Source organism: Trifolium pratense, linkage group LG2 (genome assembly GCF_020283565.1).
Source record: "Trifolium pratense cultivar HEN17-A07 linkage group LG2, ARS_RC_1.1, whole genome shotgun sequence".
NCBI lineage: Eukaryota > Viridiplantae > Streptophyta > Magnoliopsida > Fabales > Fabaceae > Trifolium > Trifolium pratense.
In genome coordinates this window covers 36,246,412-36,265,236 of record NC_060060.1, presented here as the reverse complement: position 1 = coordinate 36,265,236, position 18,825 = coordinate 36,246,412, and the positions used below count along the sequence as shown (strand labels likewise).

Below are 18,825 nucleotides of genomic sequence, written 5' to 3'. Positions count from 1 at the left end.
TGCCTCATTGCTAACCATAAACCTTGAAGCGTCCCTAAAAACTCAAGCATGAAGACGCTTGTATGCGTATACTTTATATATGTAATTTGTTTAGGTAATATAAATTGGTAGGTCTAGTAGATTTCAGATATAATTTGTTTCTAAATTAGGCACCAAATTATTTGTTTAGGACAAAGTTTTAGATATAACACATGTGTGACTAACACATTAGGTAAGTTTGAAGGAGAAGATTCGGTTCCAATACCCAGACAATTTACCTTTTACCAAAGAAAATTTTTTCCGAGTGACAGTCAAATTGGAGACCCCAATTTTTTTTCCTCCCAAAGAAAATTCTTTATGACTACAGGGGGATAGATCAGGTTAGACTAGAGGGGCCTACAGCCTAGCCTATATGAGCTCAAAACGGCCAGGCTATTTTTTTAATATGATGTCATATATAATTGAATTCTCCAAAATATCATGTTAAATATCAAAAGGGAATTTAATCTCATTGATCTATTAAGTATTTAAATATAAATATAATTACTTATTTAAATATATTCATATGAAATATAATTTTAAACAAACTAACAAGTCATATCAGATTTTCAAAAGGTCAGACCCAGACTTAAAAAATCGGCCTATGACAACCTAGGCTCAAACCGTAACAATTTTGATAGACCAAACTTAGGTTTGACAAAGTCTAACTCGAATCCACAAATTATCCACATTTCTTTGCATGTCCCAAATCATTTTACAGAGGATAGTCGAGTTGGATTCTCTAACTGATCTCACATCTAACCATTTTTTTATTTATTAATTCATCAGTTTTTTTAAAAAAATGGGACTTTAACGACATAGAAACAACTGTTAAAATGTTTGAAAATTACTTAAAATGATGACCGACATCACCACTTTAAGTGAAAATTTAGGTTCATCTATGTCCTTATAGTTAAGAATGTGATTTGATCAGTTAATTCAAACAAAAGCAAGCGAGAACATATGAGTCGAATTTTGAGCACTAATATTTATCTTTCTTATCTTTTTGTTTAGATGGCATTGACAATAGCCTCAATTGTGAGAATAAGTAATACCATAAACTTCTATTCACATAGGGCAGCACCAATCATTATGGTAATTTCAAGCAATTTTCACGAATCTTCTTCAACTTAAAAGTCACAAAAGTATGGTCATCAACAAATGAATGCAACAAAAGAGTTAGGACATGGACATTGATCCCCACTGAGTTAGTCACTCAGAGGAGTAAATAAAAAGCATTCTTGAACCTTTCATAAGAATATAAGCACTAGATATAGTAATCTAAGTGCAAAATGGTGACCATGCAGCAAAAAGTTAATGATATACCACTACCTTATACAAAAATAGGAGTCTGGCAGTGCTACCACCACTGGCAACCAAAAAGTAAACTTTCATATCCTTACCTCACCTATAACCATATATTAGCTGTCCAAACAAACCATCAGTCATAATATATTTGAAAATGAGCAAAAACACCATACCATACTTATGTCATACAATACTTCCAATTAAAGGTGTGTCTGGTTGGTCGTCGGTGTTCCACGCGTATCAAATACGACATGATATTGATACTGACATATGTAACTATGCATTGTGTTAATGTCGTGTTCGGTGTTTCTGATTATCTCGGGGTCACGTACCGTCATCGTCAGTACTTCATACTAACATAGTACATACCATATGCATATAATTAATCAAACAGTAAATAATCTTTCATTCTCCACTAAAGTTGAGTGGCCATCATATGAGTAGGCAATATTGTATTGGCACATGTCATAAATCATGCCAATGTGCAAGTTCAAGACGCTTCAGCCACAAGTTTTTGTCCATAAATCCAAATATGCCACGCCAATATGATATCCCCCCACTTCTAGCCTCAAACTTAAAATAATCATTAGGCATGTTCACACATACCAACACCATTCTCTACAATGCCATGTCATTAACCAGAGCATTCAGCATCTATAAATACTCCACAATCTCTTCATAGTAGCCAACATCAAATACACTATATACCTTCTAAAGTTTGTTCAATTCTATACTATAATACACTAGCTATATATATAGTTCCCTTATTTTGCTACTTGAAGCTGCCACATTAATGGCTGCACCTTGGTCATGTTGTTTACTTGCAGTGCTTGTTTTGATGTCAGTTATTGAATCAGAAAGCAGAGTGGCAAGAAAGGATTTGGGTTTGGACCTTGGTGGATTGGGAATTGGACTTGGAGCAGGAGTAGGTTTGGGAATTGGAGGTGGTAGTGGCTCTGGAGCCGGAGCTGGTGCAGGCTCCGGTTCTGGTTCTAGTTCTAGCTCTTCATCAAGTTCGTCGTCTTCGTCTTCTAGTTCTGGCTCTGGGTCTGGTGCTGGCTCTGAAGCTGGCTCGTACGCTGGCTCTCGAGCTGGATCCGGATCAGGCAGAAGTCGAGGTGGTGGTAGAGGAGGAGGTGGTGGTAGAGGAGGAGGTGGCGGTGGAGGAGGAGGAGGCGGCGGCGGTGGTGGAGGAGGTTCAGGGCAGGGCTCTGGTTATGGTGAGGGTTATGGTCATGGTGGGGGTTATGGCGAAGGTGGTGGTGATTAAGGAAATTATATGCATAAATTGATTAAGATAAATAATATATTTGACTCAAATAATAAAAGAAAGTATTAAGACTGTTTGGTGTAATAAATAAGTAGTAGCTGGTGTGTATCAAATAATGAACTTGTAAGATGGTTGGTTCCATGCATCATGTGTGTTTTAATTAGTGAAGAAAAATCAGTTTGTTTTAATTTCAACCTGAACTAAATTGCTATTTGTTTTAGAGATTCAAAATTTCACTTGTAATTTATCATAGCTTTAATATTTTGAGTCATAGATGATGGCAATGTAATGTGTATCATGGTTGAATTCAGATATATAAAAGTTTACTGCTACTTAAGTGTGATATCTTCTGAAATTGATTAATTTCAATCCACCCAAGAATATGCTGCGTTTCAATTTAGCTTGCTTTCTGTTTCATGAAGATCAAGTTACAATTGCATTTTGTTGCACATGAAATTTGAATACATTCATGAATGATTGAATAATCAGTACTACCTATATTATTAATTTTGTTCTTTGGTTAACCTTTGGACTTGAAAAGACAATGAATCATAATATGTACATATCAGGAAAGCCTATATCTTTATTTCTAATTACATGCAGACAAAATCTTTTCTTTACGGCAACAAAGATAAAACTTTCGTTGCTGCATATAGTTTTGGTTTTTCTAAAATAAGCAATTTACTTTATAAAGATATAAAATAAGACATGTCAATAGTTGACAGAAAAAATCAAGTGATGATATTCTTTTTGACAATCAAAAACCAATACTCACTACGTCTCAAAATATAAGCAAAAATATGTCAACAAAAATTGATGAATTTGGTTTAAAATTTAATCCAGATACATTCACAAACACATATGCAACACCAAACAGATCCAGCTTGTTGCATGTCCTGCAAAAAAGAAAACTACTTAGCGTAAAAGCTCACGGAAAACTTAACTTAAAAGAAGCACAAAACTAAAAACAAAAAGGCCTACTTGAAAATTTGCTTTATGCCTTACTTTCTCTGAGACGGATCATGTGAATATGTAGCACCAAGCATGCAACAAAGTAAAAAAAAAGTTTTGGGGAAAGTTTTTCTCTTTCTTTTGTTGATTACTTAGAAGGCAGAAGTCTATAGAGACAGAAATTACACGGAACTCGACCGAGGAACAAAATTTCCCATAATATCATAAGCTAGTACGTAAATGACTAAGTTGTATCGAACAAGGCTCATAATAAATAGTGGGCTTAATTATACATTTGGTCTCTTACGTTTATTTTAGGTTTCAATTTGGTTCCTTACGTTTAAAAAAATATCAATTTGGTCTCTTACGTTTATTATAGGTTTCAAGTTAGTCTTTTCCGTTAGTTTTGTCACTAACATCGTTTGAATAGTACACGTGTCAGTGTGTCCAAGTGTCACATGTCTGTCCACATAAACAAATTGGCTGTCACATGTACTACAGAGTGTGTCACTACAACCTCGCAATCTATTTCTTGTAAGCGAATTGTCGATCACAATGTACTATATTACTTCAAGCCTTTGTATAAAAAATATGTATATAACAGCAAGAAGCAAATTAGCATTGCAATTTCTGTTTAGGATTCATTGTTTGTCATTGTCAAAGTATTTGAATGCTATTAATGAAAATTATGTAGGGGAAACAAATTTTTTGTCATTGTAATCCATCTCAGCTGTCCGATCTAAAATTAACGGTTGAAATTATTTAATACAAAAGACATTTTTCAATCTTACCCATCTGATCTATAAACAGTCTAGATCGAAAATTGCGTGTAACTGTGTCGATACATAGATTAATCTACGGTGTCTTAATTATTTCTCAAGATTTGATGGGCCGGGTAATATGTAGTGACACCAAGTTCTCTTAATTATTACTCAAAACATGTTTATATTACAAAAATGTTACAGGTTGGTCATATTCAAAATTCAAATACCAATAGTTGTTGTTTATTCAAATCTTATCATATCGATAGCTAGATTGGTAACTTTTCCAGAATGTTCTCCACATATATGTTTGTTGTTGTAAAACGGTTTACTGACTTTAAAAAAAAAATAGAAAACGAATTTTCAAAATTGGCAACGAAATAAATTATTGGCTGAGTCACGTACTAGGTCGCTTTCTTTAAGACGTTTCGCGGAACTACTCGAAGAAGTGCACTGTAGTATATCAACCGCGAAGTCCCCAGGATAAAACAGCCGTTTATCAAATAAATACCGATAAACTACTGCAATGTAGTATCGGCCAGAATAACACCAAATATGGTACGAATTTTCGAACCACTCTAATTGATATACGAATATCAATTCTACGGTTTACAACCGTTCAAATGTTGAAACAACAAAATTATTTCGAAGAAGAAAAAAGAGAGAAGGGAAGAAGCAGTTTTCTCAGAATGCAGAGAAAAAGAAGTGATTTTCAAATTGAAGAACTGAAGTGTATTTATAGGCAAGTAGGGAGCTGGAATCAGAGGATTTTCAGGAGCTGAAATTGCTCAGTCAAAATTCCAAACGTGGCACAAAGATAGGGACACGCAGGGACACGTAATTTTTGACCGTTTAACAGATATTTATCTGTTTCAGACTTGGTCTAAGCACATTTAACATGTGCGAATTAAGGAGACGAATTAAAAGAAATTTAAATTCAAAATTTCTTAGTATTAAAAAATTAATATATCACCCAAGCCCAAGCCCGGCCCGTCCCGAGCCGGCCGGACGGCGGCACGCGCGCGATATTCGACATTGTGTGTGATCTCCCTTTCTTACAGGGCACACCCTTGGTTGCCAACTTGTGATATATAAACACTACCAAGTAGTGTGATTTTTCCAATGTGGGACTCAAAGAACCTTTTTTCAATTCACACTATAATGGTTCTTACAATTGTGTTTATTTCAATACCAAGTTCCCTCCATAATTCTTCATCATGTTCCAACATTTGTTTTAGTGGCTTGCAAATAGGAAAACATATCCTTAATAGCTTTTGTTCTTGAATTTGGATGGCACGTATCAAATCCCACTATATCACTATATACTATACATTATGGCCCGGTGAGTGGCATGTACTGTTAATAATGGCCTTATCTCAATAATGACAAATAATATGCACATGACATGAGTCCACATTAGCTTCTGCTATACAAATTTTTACCAGAAAATATTTGACTTGTGCCACAAGTGACGCCCCCACTTCTTACATTGTCCCATTTCCATACGCATGCACGCCTCTTCCAGCTTTCACACATGCTTGCCGACGGACGTACATTAGCTATATATCATCTATAAATAGCATGCATATCTCAACGCACTTCTCTGCAATTAAAACTTTCTAACCTCTAAATCAATATTAGCTAAGTTTCCAAGTAATTTATAACCTTGTGCTGATCGATCTTTGGACATTTAATTGATTTGTGACAATGGCTTCCATGAGGGTTTTAGGTGTTGTTGCTTTGCTCGTTGCAATTAATGCTATAGCATGTGAAAGTAGAGCGGCAAGAAAAGACCTTGGGTTGGACCTGGGTGGGGTGGGAGTAGGAGTAGGAGCTGGTCTAGGAATTGGACTTGGCGGCGGTGGTGGTAGTGGTAGTGGTGCTGGCTCTGGTGCAGGTGCAGGGTCTGGTTCTGGTTCTGCTTCGGGATCAGGTTCAGGATCAGGGTCTTCTGGAGCAGGCTCCGAAGCTGGTTCTCATGCAGGGTCTCGTGCTGGGTCAGGAGCAGGCTCTGAAGCAGGCTCATATGCGGGTTCTCATGCTGGGTCTGGGTCAGGATCTTCTGGAGCCGGTTCTGAAGCTGGCTCCTATGCAGGTTCTCATGCTGGGTCAGGGTCTTCTGGAGCCGGTTCTGAAGCTGGTTCATATGCAGGCTCTCGTGCTGGATCATATGCCGGTGGTAATGGAAAGTAGAATCATCCATATATAAAATAAAACTTCACTATGCGACGATAAACAAACAAATATAATTCCAATTAGTTCAATATACATATTGTAATCCTGGATTCCCTTATATATTGTGTTTATATTGACTATAATATATGGTTCAATAAAGTTTGAAGTGTTAACTCTCAATTCTGTAGTTGAACAGTTGATATAACTATTTGAATCGAGAATGTTTTCACACTAGTCCAATTTAAGTTTGAGTTAATAATGTTTTCACTTTGTCCAATTTATGTTATTATGTTTTGCTAGTTCTTATATAAAAAAAAAGCCTTTTGAACGAAATTAAATTGAGAGAACAATTTATCCATATGCACTTAGAGAGGAAAGAAAACTAGAGGAGAGAAAATTAAAGAAAGTGAATGAATTGTGTGCATGATTCTTGGAGTGTGTAATTTTTTCATATTCATAGTGCAATTTCAGTTTAGATTTTGAACCCCTAGCAATGTGGAACTTCAATTTTTTCCAATACTTTGTGTTGAAAATGATTTTTTTCTTTTGTGGGAAGAAAAGCTTTTTACTTAATTACATGTTTCTTGTGGTACATATTTATGTATTTGGTTATTGTTTTTGGACCACATTAAAATAATAAAATTATATATTGGTTTGCAAGAGTAGGTAGTATTGGATTATAGGGATTTTGATTCTCTCCAATTTTTTTTCTCATATTGGTCATGTTATCATTCATCCACTTTTTTTTTTTATCTCTCTTCTTAAATGTGTATTTGCTCATTGTGATTTATCAACACTTGAATTAAGAAAATGAGAGAAAAAATTGGAGAGATCCAAATCCGGATTATTCAGGCATATTTCCATGTATAATGGTTGTCCTATTGAATGTTTAAAACAATATTAATAATTTGATCTATAGTTAGTCTTTTGTATGTGATCAAAGCATCAAATCATATGTTCTCGTGACTGTAACTCAGTTGGTGTAAACATTGCATTTTATATATACTCTCTTCGTTCCAATATATAAGACCTCTTTCACAAATGCACAAGAATTATGAAAAATTGTTTTCGCATTAAATTTGACAATAATATACATTCTCTTTTCAAAATTACCCTTCAATTATTAAGAGACGGAGAGAGAAACAATGATCTTATAAAATGCATCTTGAACTTTGAAGAAGGTCTTATTATAAGATGGGACAACAAAATTTTGCAAAAAGGTCTTATATATTAGGACGGGGGAGTAAGTTATAGTTTGAATTCCAAGCAACCAACTTAATCAATTTTTTTTAGCCACCAGACAACTTTAAAAAAAATAAAATCATCAAATTATATCATTTGGTAAACATATAATCCAGCTAAACAACACTTGGTGATATTTTCGTAAATGTAATAGAATGACGAATGAGCTTGTACCAAAGAAAGAAGAAATTGAGTAATAACATTATTTCTGGGCATGACAATGTGGCAGGACGGGGACGAGTTTTGTCTTCTCTAAACTCAAACTCGTCCCAATTTTTAACTGAATAAAAAGTATAGCCTCAAACTCATACTCCGATGTAAAACACTGTGTATACATCCAAAAAAGAAACGCCAATAATCTTTCAATTAAGATCTCACATATCAGGCATAGTAGAATAATGTACTTCCGGGAACACAACTCATTTCTATAGTCTCCATAAAAATACTTTGATCTATTGTAGAACTTTGAAACTCATCCACCCTTACAAGCATTAGGTATAAGGTATAATATGCAATTACCTCATAACTCCTAGTGAGAAAAAGGGAAAATGACTGCTAAAATACTCCACCTCACTCCTACTCTCACAAAATTAAGGGAGAAGTACTCACTTATGTTAGAGCTCATTTTACAAACTCAGCAGCAGCGAGAGTGACACACACACAGTGAACTTGAGCTAGAGAGAAGGAGAAAAATTGTGCAAGAGAAATCTAAACTCCTGATTTTTGAAATCATCATCATCTTTTCCCTTAAGTTTGGTGAGTATATTCCTACACTTCACTCACATCCAACACAAAAGTGTGCAAAGCAATAAGAAAAAAAAACAAAGCAAAGTCCCAAACAAAATCACAAAAAATACACCCAATCAAAAAACAAAAGCCTTAAAAGACATATCTTAAACATTTAAACAGATCAAGCCACCAAAGACGTAAACAATTGTCAAATCCTTTTTTCACGTTAATTTTAAGCTATCGTCGAATTTTAATTTGATTAACGACCGAAAAGCTTAACAAAATACACTAACTTATATTTTCACGAATATATTTTTAGATTTTTACAAAATTAAGTAAATATACCCTTATTTTAAAAAAATAAAATCAGAGTCCATTTATTTTTTTTGGATAGGATACTCAATTTTTTTAGAAAAAATTGAGCACCAATTTTTGGACATGGATTTCCTACAGTTGAAAAACCACACAGTTTAACACTGTAATGAATCTTTACCACTGATTTTTTATCAAACGGTTTTGATTAAATATACTCTAAAATAATCCTGACCATTCATTATGATCGGACGGTTCATATCGTAACTACGTCAACGCAGTTACTGCAGTCTGCAGGGAATCTTTTTCCCCAATTTTTCATAATTCATACAAAATATTTGGAGCATCAATTTATTTCTTTATTTATTTATTTGGTCAAGTGATTAAATAAGAGAAATGCGTGGGTTTGTGACAACACAATATAATCCTCTTTGAAGAATATAGTTAAGCAACATTGTTTCGTTCATTCTAACAAACAAAACACAGAACTGTATTGAAGAAAAGCTAGGGTTCCCAATCACCGATCAAAGAATCAATCAATCGAGATGGCAATGGCTGCTGCTATGCGACGCGAAGGGAAGCGTTTGGCTCCTCTCATCTCTTCTCAACCAATCAACAACACTCTCCGATCCTCTCTCACCTCTCCGTTGTTAGTTCCCACTCTCTCAAATCAAATCTCACCATTTTTTTCTTAATCTTCGTTCATTTTTTCAATTAATCTCTTAATTTCATTTTGATTCATAGAGATCAAACTTCTATTGGAGGAGCGCGTTCAATTTCCACTCAAATTGGTACCGTCATTTCATCATTTTCTTAATTATTCTTTTGATTTTTTATTCGATTGGTTAGATTCATGATGTGTTAGGTTATGAACGAATAAATTTTGATTGTATTTTGGATCTATGTGATTGTGTAGTGAGAAATCGCATGAAGAGTGTGAAAAATATCCAGAAAATTACTAAGGCTATGAAGATGGTTGCTGCTTCTAAATTACGAGCTGTTCAAACTAGGGCTGAAAATTCACGTGGTTTGTGGCAGCCATTTACGGCTCTTCTCGGTGATGCCGCAAGTATGTTGTTTATACCTTTTTTCCCCTTGTTAATATACATTTTATATATTTATTTATTTCATTTTCCCGATTTATATGCTAGTGTAATTGTGGTTGACGTCGAAGAGATTCAGTCGCAATCTGTCTCGTGGACCTTTTAATTAAATCCTTGATTTTAGTCCAAAAAAAATATCACATTGTTTTTACTCTTTCCGATGGAAAATTTTGAAATCAGGAAAGATAGTGGAGACACTGATATTTTGTAGTTGATGCTGAAAACTAAAACCAAATGGAACCTTGGATTTTTTTTAGGAATAGGAATTGTCCACATGGTGCATATTAATCATATGTGAATGCAATTTATATGTTTCCCTGACATTGGTCATTGTGATTTTGTTTATATGCTTAGGTGTTGATGTCAAGAAGAATGTTGTTGTTACTGTTTCTTCGGACAAAGGTCTTTGTGGTGGAATCAACTCCACATCTGTCAAGATAAGCAGGGTATTGAGCAAGTTGAATTCGGGTAAGTTTTACACTTTGTTGTGTGTGTTCTGTGATGGCTGGAATCAGTGTTTTGAATGTTTGTTACATTTTCACAATTTTCTGCAAAATCTCAAAATGATAATGGTTCCAAACCTATTTATTATTTGTAGGACCTGATAAAGAGACAAAGTATGTCATATTGGGAGAGAAGGCTAAAGCTCAGTTGATTCGTGACTCAAAGAAAGACATTGCACTCAGTTTGACTGAGCTGCAAAAGAATCCTCTGAATTATACTCAGGTTAGTATATTGTGTCTTGAAACATTGTTGAATATTGAAACTTAGCATGCTAAAAAATAAGCTATTTAAACATTCAATGTGGATTTTGAATATTGCAAATCAAAATGTTGTCTCTCTCTGCCCTAGATACATTTTACATCTTAGTTTTACAGTCTTACACAGAATATATCCCCGTTGTTTCATTTTAATGGTTGTATTTTCAGGTGTCTGTCTTGGCTGATGACATTCTGAAGAACGTGGAGTACGATGCATTGAGGATTGTTTTCAACAAATTTCATTCGGTTGTGCAATTTATACCAACAGTGTCAACTGTACTATCCCCTGAGGTATTTTCATGTATTAACAATGTTTAGTTTTAATATTGTCTATTGTAATTTGAATTCAAGTTTTGTCCAGAGACCCATGACATGAAAAATATTGTCAAGATTCGACGTTTGGTTTTGCTTTATATGAAGAAAACCATGAAGACTTGTTTATTTTGCAATATCAGACTTTCGATGTTGTGCTTTTTGCTTGTTTCAATGTTGTAAACTAATACAATTTTCATGTAGATTGTCGAAAGAGAGGCTGAAGCTGGAGGAAAGCTTGGTGAACTGGATTCCTACGAGATTGAAGGGGGTGAGACAAAATCAGAAGTTCTTCAGAATCTGTCCGAGTTTCAGTTTTCTTGTGTGAGTACAGTTTTCATCACTTCATGACAAACTTTGTCGTGTACTGCTTATTTTCTCCCATTGCACTAATTGCCACACATAGAACTTCAGAATCAAATTCAAAATATGACTTTCAAAGAAAATTGCTTTTGAAATATTTGCATTTGGAATATTCTGATTGAACATAAACTACTAGAAAATAAAATGCTAGCTTGAACCGAGATGAAGTCCATAGCAGGGATCAACTTAAGAGAACAGATTCAATAAAGTTTATAAACAGTTGAGCAATTGTCCTTACAGAAAGAACGAATCAATCAACTATTGACACAGATAACTAAGCTGGTCTTGTACACAGATAAACAATCCTCATCATGGCAAAACTTTACTCTCACTTTCCCTAACCCAGCCCCTGCCTGACTACATGGAAATAATTCCATATCTATCCTTCCACAGAGAACTTTCCGCTTTCTCCTCCCTCTCCTTATTGGCTTTGTAATAAGTTTCCTTTGGCCTTCCATTAATTAAGATGGTTATGATTTCATGGATGGCAAATAATTCTAGAGCAGTTTAGTTGGAAATTGCTGATGCATTATTTGTTGTGACTAGTTGATAAGATACTTATTGAATTTTCTGTTTTCACCACATACCATACATAGTTCATATATACTCATGTATAAAGTGGTGGATAGTGCGGTTTTGAAATTATATTTTATGAATACTTTGTGATTCCTAATTGGAGCTAGAATTAGTTTGTAAAAAATAAAAGTCAGTAACTGGAAAACATTAACTGTTTGTATTAGACAGTTGTAGTTGGTTGAAATAGTTGGTTAGATAACTAGTAGAGTCGGGGTATTAGAGGGTACGTATAATAGGAGTGAAGTAATAGTTGGTTTTATACTGTAATTTGAGAGCCAGAACCAGGTCTCTCAAATGCCTCAAGTCAAGTCATTCATATTTTCTCATCTCTGTTAATGCATCTCTTTTGTACATGTCAAGAGACATGTTTCCGTCGGTAAATTTTCCATTTCTGATATTCTGATCCAGTTATATCACATTCTTAAAAGATATTAACTTTTGTGCTGAGAAGATAAAATGTTAACTGGGGACGATGTATTTCAGGAAATAATGAAAATAGTTCTTATTTTCATTGTTTCCGGTGATGAAAGACAGTTGTTCACTTCAAGAATCTCTTTTCTTCTTGTTAAACCAATAAAACTAACACATTTTAGGAAATGAAAATAGAAAATGTTGTCCCAAAGTAAACAGGCCCTAAATTGCCACACGTTTTCCTTTTTCCTTTTTTTAATACTTTTTGTTTGGAAATTTTATATGGAGGATCCATTTAGTTCTGTGAGGATTTTAAAAGAAGGAAATAAAATCATCACTGCCATTGATTACCAGAGAAACATCTCTGCTACTGCAGGGTTGTGACTTGTGAGACTGATACCCAGAAAGTAGTGACCTCTCAATATTCTAATGACAAAGCTGACAAAACAACTTACCTGCTCTACACCTCACATTCCTAAAAGACCCCATTCCCCAAGACTCATCTGTAACCTAAATCTGGTTCACCCTTTTTCCTGACTCCTCAACTCCGTAGTCTTATTTGGTCTGCCATCGGAAGGCCCATCTCTAGACCCAATCTTGTTCCTGATTCTTTTGTGCCAACATTATTCTTGTATTACATCAACCTCAAGTATTGTGCTTATTGAGGCATATTTCATATTATGCTTGTACTCTTGCTATTTATTTTTAATGATTTTTTTTTATTTGGAATTGTTGTGTTGGAACCAGTGTTTAAACCAATCTTTGTCCTTTGAAAGGGGGGTGATGATCTATTTTAAATTATACTTATTTTTATATACTCTACTATTTGGTATAGGTCATGTTCAACGCGGTGTTGGAGAATGCCTGCAGTGAGCAAGGAGCAAGAATGTCTGCCATGGACAGTTCTAGCAGGAATGCTGGGGATATGCTTGATCGTCTGACCCTCACTTATAATAGGTATATTTTTCTTTTTGTTGTAGATGCATATATTATTCAATAGAGGTGACTATCCTATATAATTGCATATCTCAGATTCTCACCAAACCTATGATTTCACTGACTAGTCTCTTCGTTTGTTTTGTGACAGAACTCGTCAAGCATCAATCACCACTGAGTTGATTGAGATTATCTCTGGAGCATCAGCACTGACAGGTTAATTGCAAGATAACGAGCTGTATTATATTTGACAATGACGATATTAAGATATATCAGTCGGTTTCTTCTGAAATTGTTGGTTCAACAATTTTTTTTGTATTCGCCTACTATAATAATCATTTCAAGGTGAAACCCGCTTTGGGATTTCTTGGTTGACCAGATATTTCTGGAATTGTTTTTGATGTTGAGGTGGAGCACGTCTTTTTAGCTCAAATGATTTGTCATGATATTTTTATTTCCAATAACTACCAGCCTTTGTTTCTTGTACTGTTATTTGCTTGTGACCGAAGAAAAACTGAGTTCATACACTCCCGTCCAACACCTTAGAGGATCCTTACTCCTTCAACAAATAATAATTATGAAGTATAGTAAATATACATCGACCTTGACTATGGATTCTCATTTCAGAAACATGTATATCATGAGTAGGTTATTGGCTGCAACGCATAGCGGGGTGGGGTAGAGTAACAACAAATTGTTGAGTCGTTTAATTGGGCTTGGATCAGCTTAATTTGAAAATATCACCCAAATTACAAATACATCCCTAGTATCTCATTTGATAGTAATTTTTTGTACTAAATTGACCAACAAAGAAAAGATTTGAGGACTAAATTGACTACTTAAAAACATATTGGAGGACCAAAATGACTAATAAAAAAGATATTAGTGGATCTGTTTGCAATTTTAATAAATTCAAGGACTAATGTGATAGCGAGTTACACATTCGATGACCAAAATGACTGTTTACCCCATATTTGACTTATGATAACTATCAAAACCTGCATTTTCTCCATCCAAATTTGAAAGGAAAAAAAAAAGGATATTGCTTATGTTCAATTTACATAATGACAATTAAAAGGCATTCAAGAAGATACTTGTGATATATATCATTTCTCACGTTATTTTATGGTATAAAGGCAAACAGTTTGAAAACAATTTAGTCTTTATTCGAATTACATGTTCGTGACATCCACGAATTTTGAATAAGCCATATGGAACCATTAAGACTTAAGAGAGACAAATATATACTAGGCTAAAAAATGTATTAATATTGAGGATGGTGATTTTGATCATTATAATACCAAAAAAGAATCAAAATATTAAAACATTTTAAGGTTGACATTTTTTTAATCTTGTACGTTTTGATCAATTTTTCTATTTGTTATTTAAGTAGCTATTTTTGTATTCATTCGTCAATTTGATTACAAAATAGTCTTCATTCGGGATTACTTGTTCAGGACATCCACATATAAATAAGAAATTTAAGTTTAACAAGATATTTTATTTGTTAAAAGAGATCTGCTTACATGTATACCACTCTTTATTGTTCTAAAAAGTCTTCCGGGAATTAATCAAAACGTCAAATACTAGGATAATGTTTTGAACCTGAAAATAGAAATTTCATTTATGAATTTGTTGGGCTAAAATTATATATATTTTTTATTTCTCTTTTTTGTCGTTAGATCCGGACCATCCGGCAGTGATTGACATATTTTTTAAGGGGTAGGAAAATTAAAATAAGTATTTCAGATTGTATTCATATTTCATAGAATGAAATGCTTGAAAAATATAGTTAGCGTAAAAAAGAAATTAATACAGGTGCTTGTTTGATTTTTTTTGTCAAACAGTTTGGTGACATGATCGGGGGATTCGAATCCCGATCCCTATATATGTATAATATAATGTTCTACCAACTGAGTTAAAGTCATAGAACGATGCTTGTTTCATTCTACTAATGACACATAATTATTTGTCAATAGCCATTGTGATTACCGCAAAGCTCAAATAAGAAAAAAAATCATTGTGATCTCAGAATTAGATGAATAAAAGGTAGTGTATTACTAATTCATACTTTTTTCTTATGAGATGAAAATAAAACAAACAAAAAGAAACTAAGCTCGTGGACGAGTAATATCCACAACATCCGTCATCAATACGAAACTGAGTAGGAGGACAACTATTTCAAATTTGCAATGATATTACTATTTAAATACTAGATTGTTCATAAAAGAGCATTTTTGTTAAATAAATTCAAATATTGAACTTACCTTAAAAATACACATTTTACGCGTCATAGAATAAATAAATTGTTTTAAATGAATTTTGTATTATACATTGATTGATTGGTCTTGGAGCTCATAAACCGGAGAAGAAGCATCATGGAAGGTTCAAAGGTAGAAACCAGAGAAAGAGATTAGAGAACATGTTCACATGATCTGCCAACTAATAAAATAAGAGTTAAACCATCAACTTCACCGCCTTTTGATCTTTGCTACAATCCAATTGGCATATGCAGGATGGATAAAACAAATTCATATTCTATTCATTCAAAAAATTCTTATCTACATAATTCTAATTAAATGGATGCAAATGATTCTTAACGCGATGTTTAACTGAAAACCAATCTAATTCTTTATTTATTCTATTTTGCTTACATTTTTATTTTATTAGATAGACGAAATGATAAAGTTATTATAAACTCATATACATAAGTGAAAGAATTTGAGTTTAAACTTCGATCATAATTTTCGATCTAATAATTTTGACAATTTTACCAGTTTAGATAGAATTTTTGGACACTTTCATTTTTTTTCTTCCTTTGACGGACTAATTGGCTTTCATGGTCATGTTTATGTCGATGCAAATTTGTTTTATGCTTTAAGATTGGGGAAAGTATTTTCCTAAACTAAATTACCATTAGATTGTCTTATGTTCAACAACTCAATTTTGGAGTGTATGCAAACAGTGACAAAGTCAAATCTTAGGTCCCCGTTTGGCCCTACTTATTTTCCACTTTTTTTTTCTCTTTAAAAGTAGTAAAAAAATTTGTTTGACCCAACGTCTCCTTATTTTCCACTTCTTTACTTTATTTTTCTAATTCTTTTAAGGAGAAATAGGGTCAAATACAATTTTCTACTTCTCTATTTCTTTTAAGGAGAAGTAGAAAAATAGAAAATAAGTAGAGTCAAACGGGGTCCTAGTCTTCGTCGACGAAGGTGAACGTGTGAGATAAAAAAGAGAAACAAGTCTGAAGGAAAGATAAAATTACATTCACTAATTTTTATGATTTATGAATTATGATAGTACTATCCATGCACCATATAAATTACAACAAATGAATCATGAATGTGCTTACGGAATTGTGTGTGACGATGGGTGGCGACATTAACATATAGGAAGTGGGGTCAATGCCACAAATTATGTTATTATTGGTTAAGGGAAATTCAAAGGAGTGGGGTCACATGACCCCAATGTAATGCACTTAGATCCGTGGCTGCTTGTGTATCACTTAAATATATAAAAAATAATTTTTTCTATTATAAATGCTCTAAGGAAGCTCTAGCATTTTTCATAGTAGTACTCAATCCCAATCCAGTATTCATTGATTGTTAAGACCATGTAACAAATACCTTTGGTGTAAGAGGGACTAGTAGTAGTGCTGTTTTTGAGTCAGCCATTGTGGTCCTATGGAAGTGGGAGTAATAAAGAATAGCACACTGGTTTGCTCTTTCTTTATTTACCCAAGCAGCCAATAGTTATGATTATTTATGATGATTAAGTAGCACTTAACTTAGCCCATATTCCTGTTCTTACCATACTCCAGCGTCCAGCCATAGTCTATCTACAATCTCTCAACTCTCAACATTTGTTTATGTTGTTGGTATTTACGATTCACTCCATTTCCAAATAGTAACAATAAAATATGGATTTGGATTTTTTTCAATTTTTTTTCATATTAATTTTTTTTATTCAAAACAAGGATAATGTGTGTCATTATGTCACGTATTAAGATAGTTAAATATAGAAATTTTATATTTAATGCCGCAAAAAAAATTAATATCTAAAATATTCAATGTACAGTTTCTAAGAATTTTTCTTTTTCTATTTTTGCTTCCTGAAGTGCTCTTTGGCATGTACATACGGAGTATTAACTTTTCATAAATAATAAATAAAATAAAATAAACTAGACAACGTGAAAAACAAACGTGTCCTAACAATAGTTGCTTAATTTTGACTGTTTTTTTTGTCCAGCTATTATACTAGTACACTGCTTCACGACACATGAATGAATCATGGCCCAATTTTACTACGACATTTGTAACATAATAATAATGAGCTAGTATTACTAACTAATCAACAAAAAAATACAGTACAACCTCTCTATTGATATGGTTTTTTGTGTTTTTGTATTGCGGAATTTGGTGGGATATAATTTTAGAGAGAAAACTCTCCTCAAATATAGGGATATATGAAGAATACTAAAGTTCTTGTTTTATTCATCATGCTTATGGCTCTATATATAGAGCTACATAAAAACAAATCAAATATTGAAAAAAAAAAACTAATCCTATAATAAATTCTAAACAAATCTTAAATATTCTAAACAGAAATATAAATCATAAACCCTAATATTATATTATTTCAAATATAAATCTAAACTATATGTAAATATAAAATCTTCCAAAAAAGATATTTAGGCATTATTCCCAACACCTATTCCAATATAAAAAATTTAACAATTTTTATTTCTATTTTATTTTGGTATAGTAGAAGGGCTAACGCCCAAAAGAAATGAAACTATATAGTTAAATGAACATTTCTAGGCATGCATGCTCAGATATGTCGTAAAAAAAAAACTCTGAAGTTCCCTAGGAGGAGACTCGATAAAATGAACATCAAAAGAACTTAGAGAGTAATTGAAACTAATTGTAATATTAATTTCTTTTTATTTACTGTGGAGTAGGATTGAATCAGAATGTTATACATACTAGCCAAATCTCACGAGTCACGACCTACCTACACAAGCTTGATCAGGAGATAGGAAGGAAGACTAAACTGGGTGCAATGATGATGAACTGCGAAAGTAATAAAGAAGAAGAAGAAATTTGATACAAAACCGGGTGCAGTGATGATGAACTGTGAAAGTAATAAAGAAGAAGAAGAAATTTGATACAGTGATGATGCAAGTAAAAAGTCTTGAAGAGTTCAAAAAAGTCTCAAAGCTTTTGGTGAGATTGTTGAAAAAGTTTGTCAGGTGTATTTTAACTAAAAAGTCTCTCAAAATCCATTCCAAAGAAGAATTCATCAAAATCGGTAGACTTTTGAATACCAATAGACATTTTAAAAGTAGGAACAAATCTTAATTGAATATCAACAGATTTTGTTGCCCTGAAAAAAAAATTCTATTTATTATCCTGATTGAATACTACAAGATTTATTTAACTTTTGTAACAGTCTTGATTGAATACCTCAAGATTTTTTTGTCATGAAAAAGTCTTTTAATCATGAAATTTCAATTCAATACACCGCCCTTATATTTAAAAATGGAAGTAATAATTATAATATCTTAAAATAAATTATAGAAGAAGTAATTTATA

At 33.2% G+C, this 18,825-nt stretch overlaps 3 protein-coding genes across 3 annotated transcripts; all 3 read left to right on the top strand.

Annotated features, from left to right (window-relative positions):
• The first annotated feature begins 1,938 nt into the window (after positions 1–1,938).
• On the top strand, positions 1,939–2,939 carry LOC123909588 (glycine-rich cell wall structural protein 2-like). The gene has a single exon (XM_045960454.1). The coding sequence runs from the start codon at positions 2,120–2,122 to the stop codon at positions 2,594–2,596; it is 477 nt and encodes a 158-aa protein (XP_045816410.1). The 5' UTR covers positions 1,939–2,119; the 3' UTR covers positions 2,597–2,939.
• Positions 2,940–5,773: 2,834 nt separating this feature from the next.
• On the top strand, positions 5,774–6,760 carry LOC123911245 (merozoite surface antigen 2-like). Its single transcript, XM_045962620.1, has one exon. The coding sequence runs from the start codon at positions 6,016–6,018 to the stop codon at positions 6,499–6,501; it is 486 nt and encodes a 161-aa protein (XP_045818576.1). The 5' UTR covers positions 5,774–6,015; the 3' UTR covers positions 6,502–6,760.
• A 2,364-nt stretch (positions 6,761–9,124) lies between these two features.
• LOC123907308 (ATP synthase subunit gamma, mitochondrial) lies at positions 9,125–13,714 on the top strand. Its single transcript, XM_045957509.1, has 9 exons — positions 9,125–9,415; positions 9,511–9,557; positions 9,683–9,835; positions 10,224–10,337; positions 10,468–10,595; positions 10,799–10,921; positions 11,147–11,266; positions 13,128–13,249; positions 13,380–13,714. The coding sequence occupies exons 1-9, from the start codon at positions 9,312–9,314 to the stop codon at positions 13,447–13,449; spliced, it is 981 nt and encodes a 326-aa protein (XP_045813465.1). The 5' UTR covers positions 9,125–9,311; the 3' UTR covers positions 13,450–13,714.
• The last annotated feature ends 5,111 nt before the right edge of the window (positions 13,715–18,825 follow it).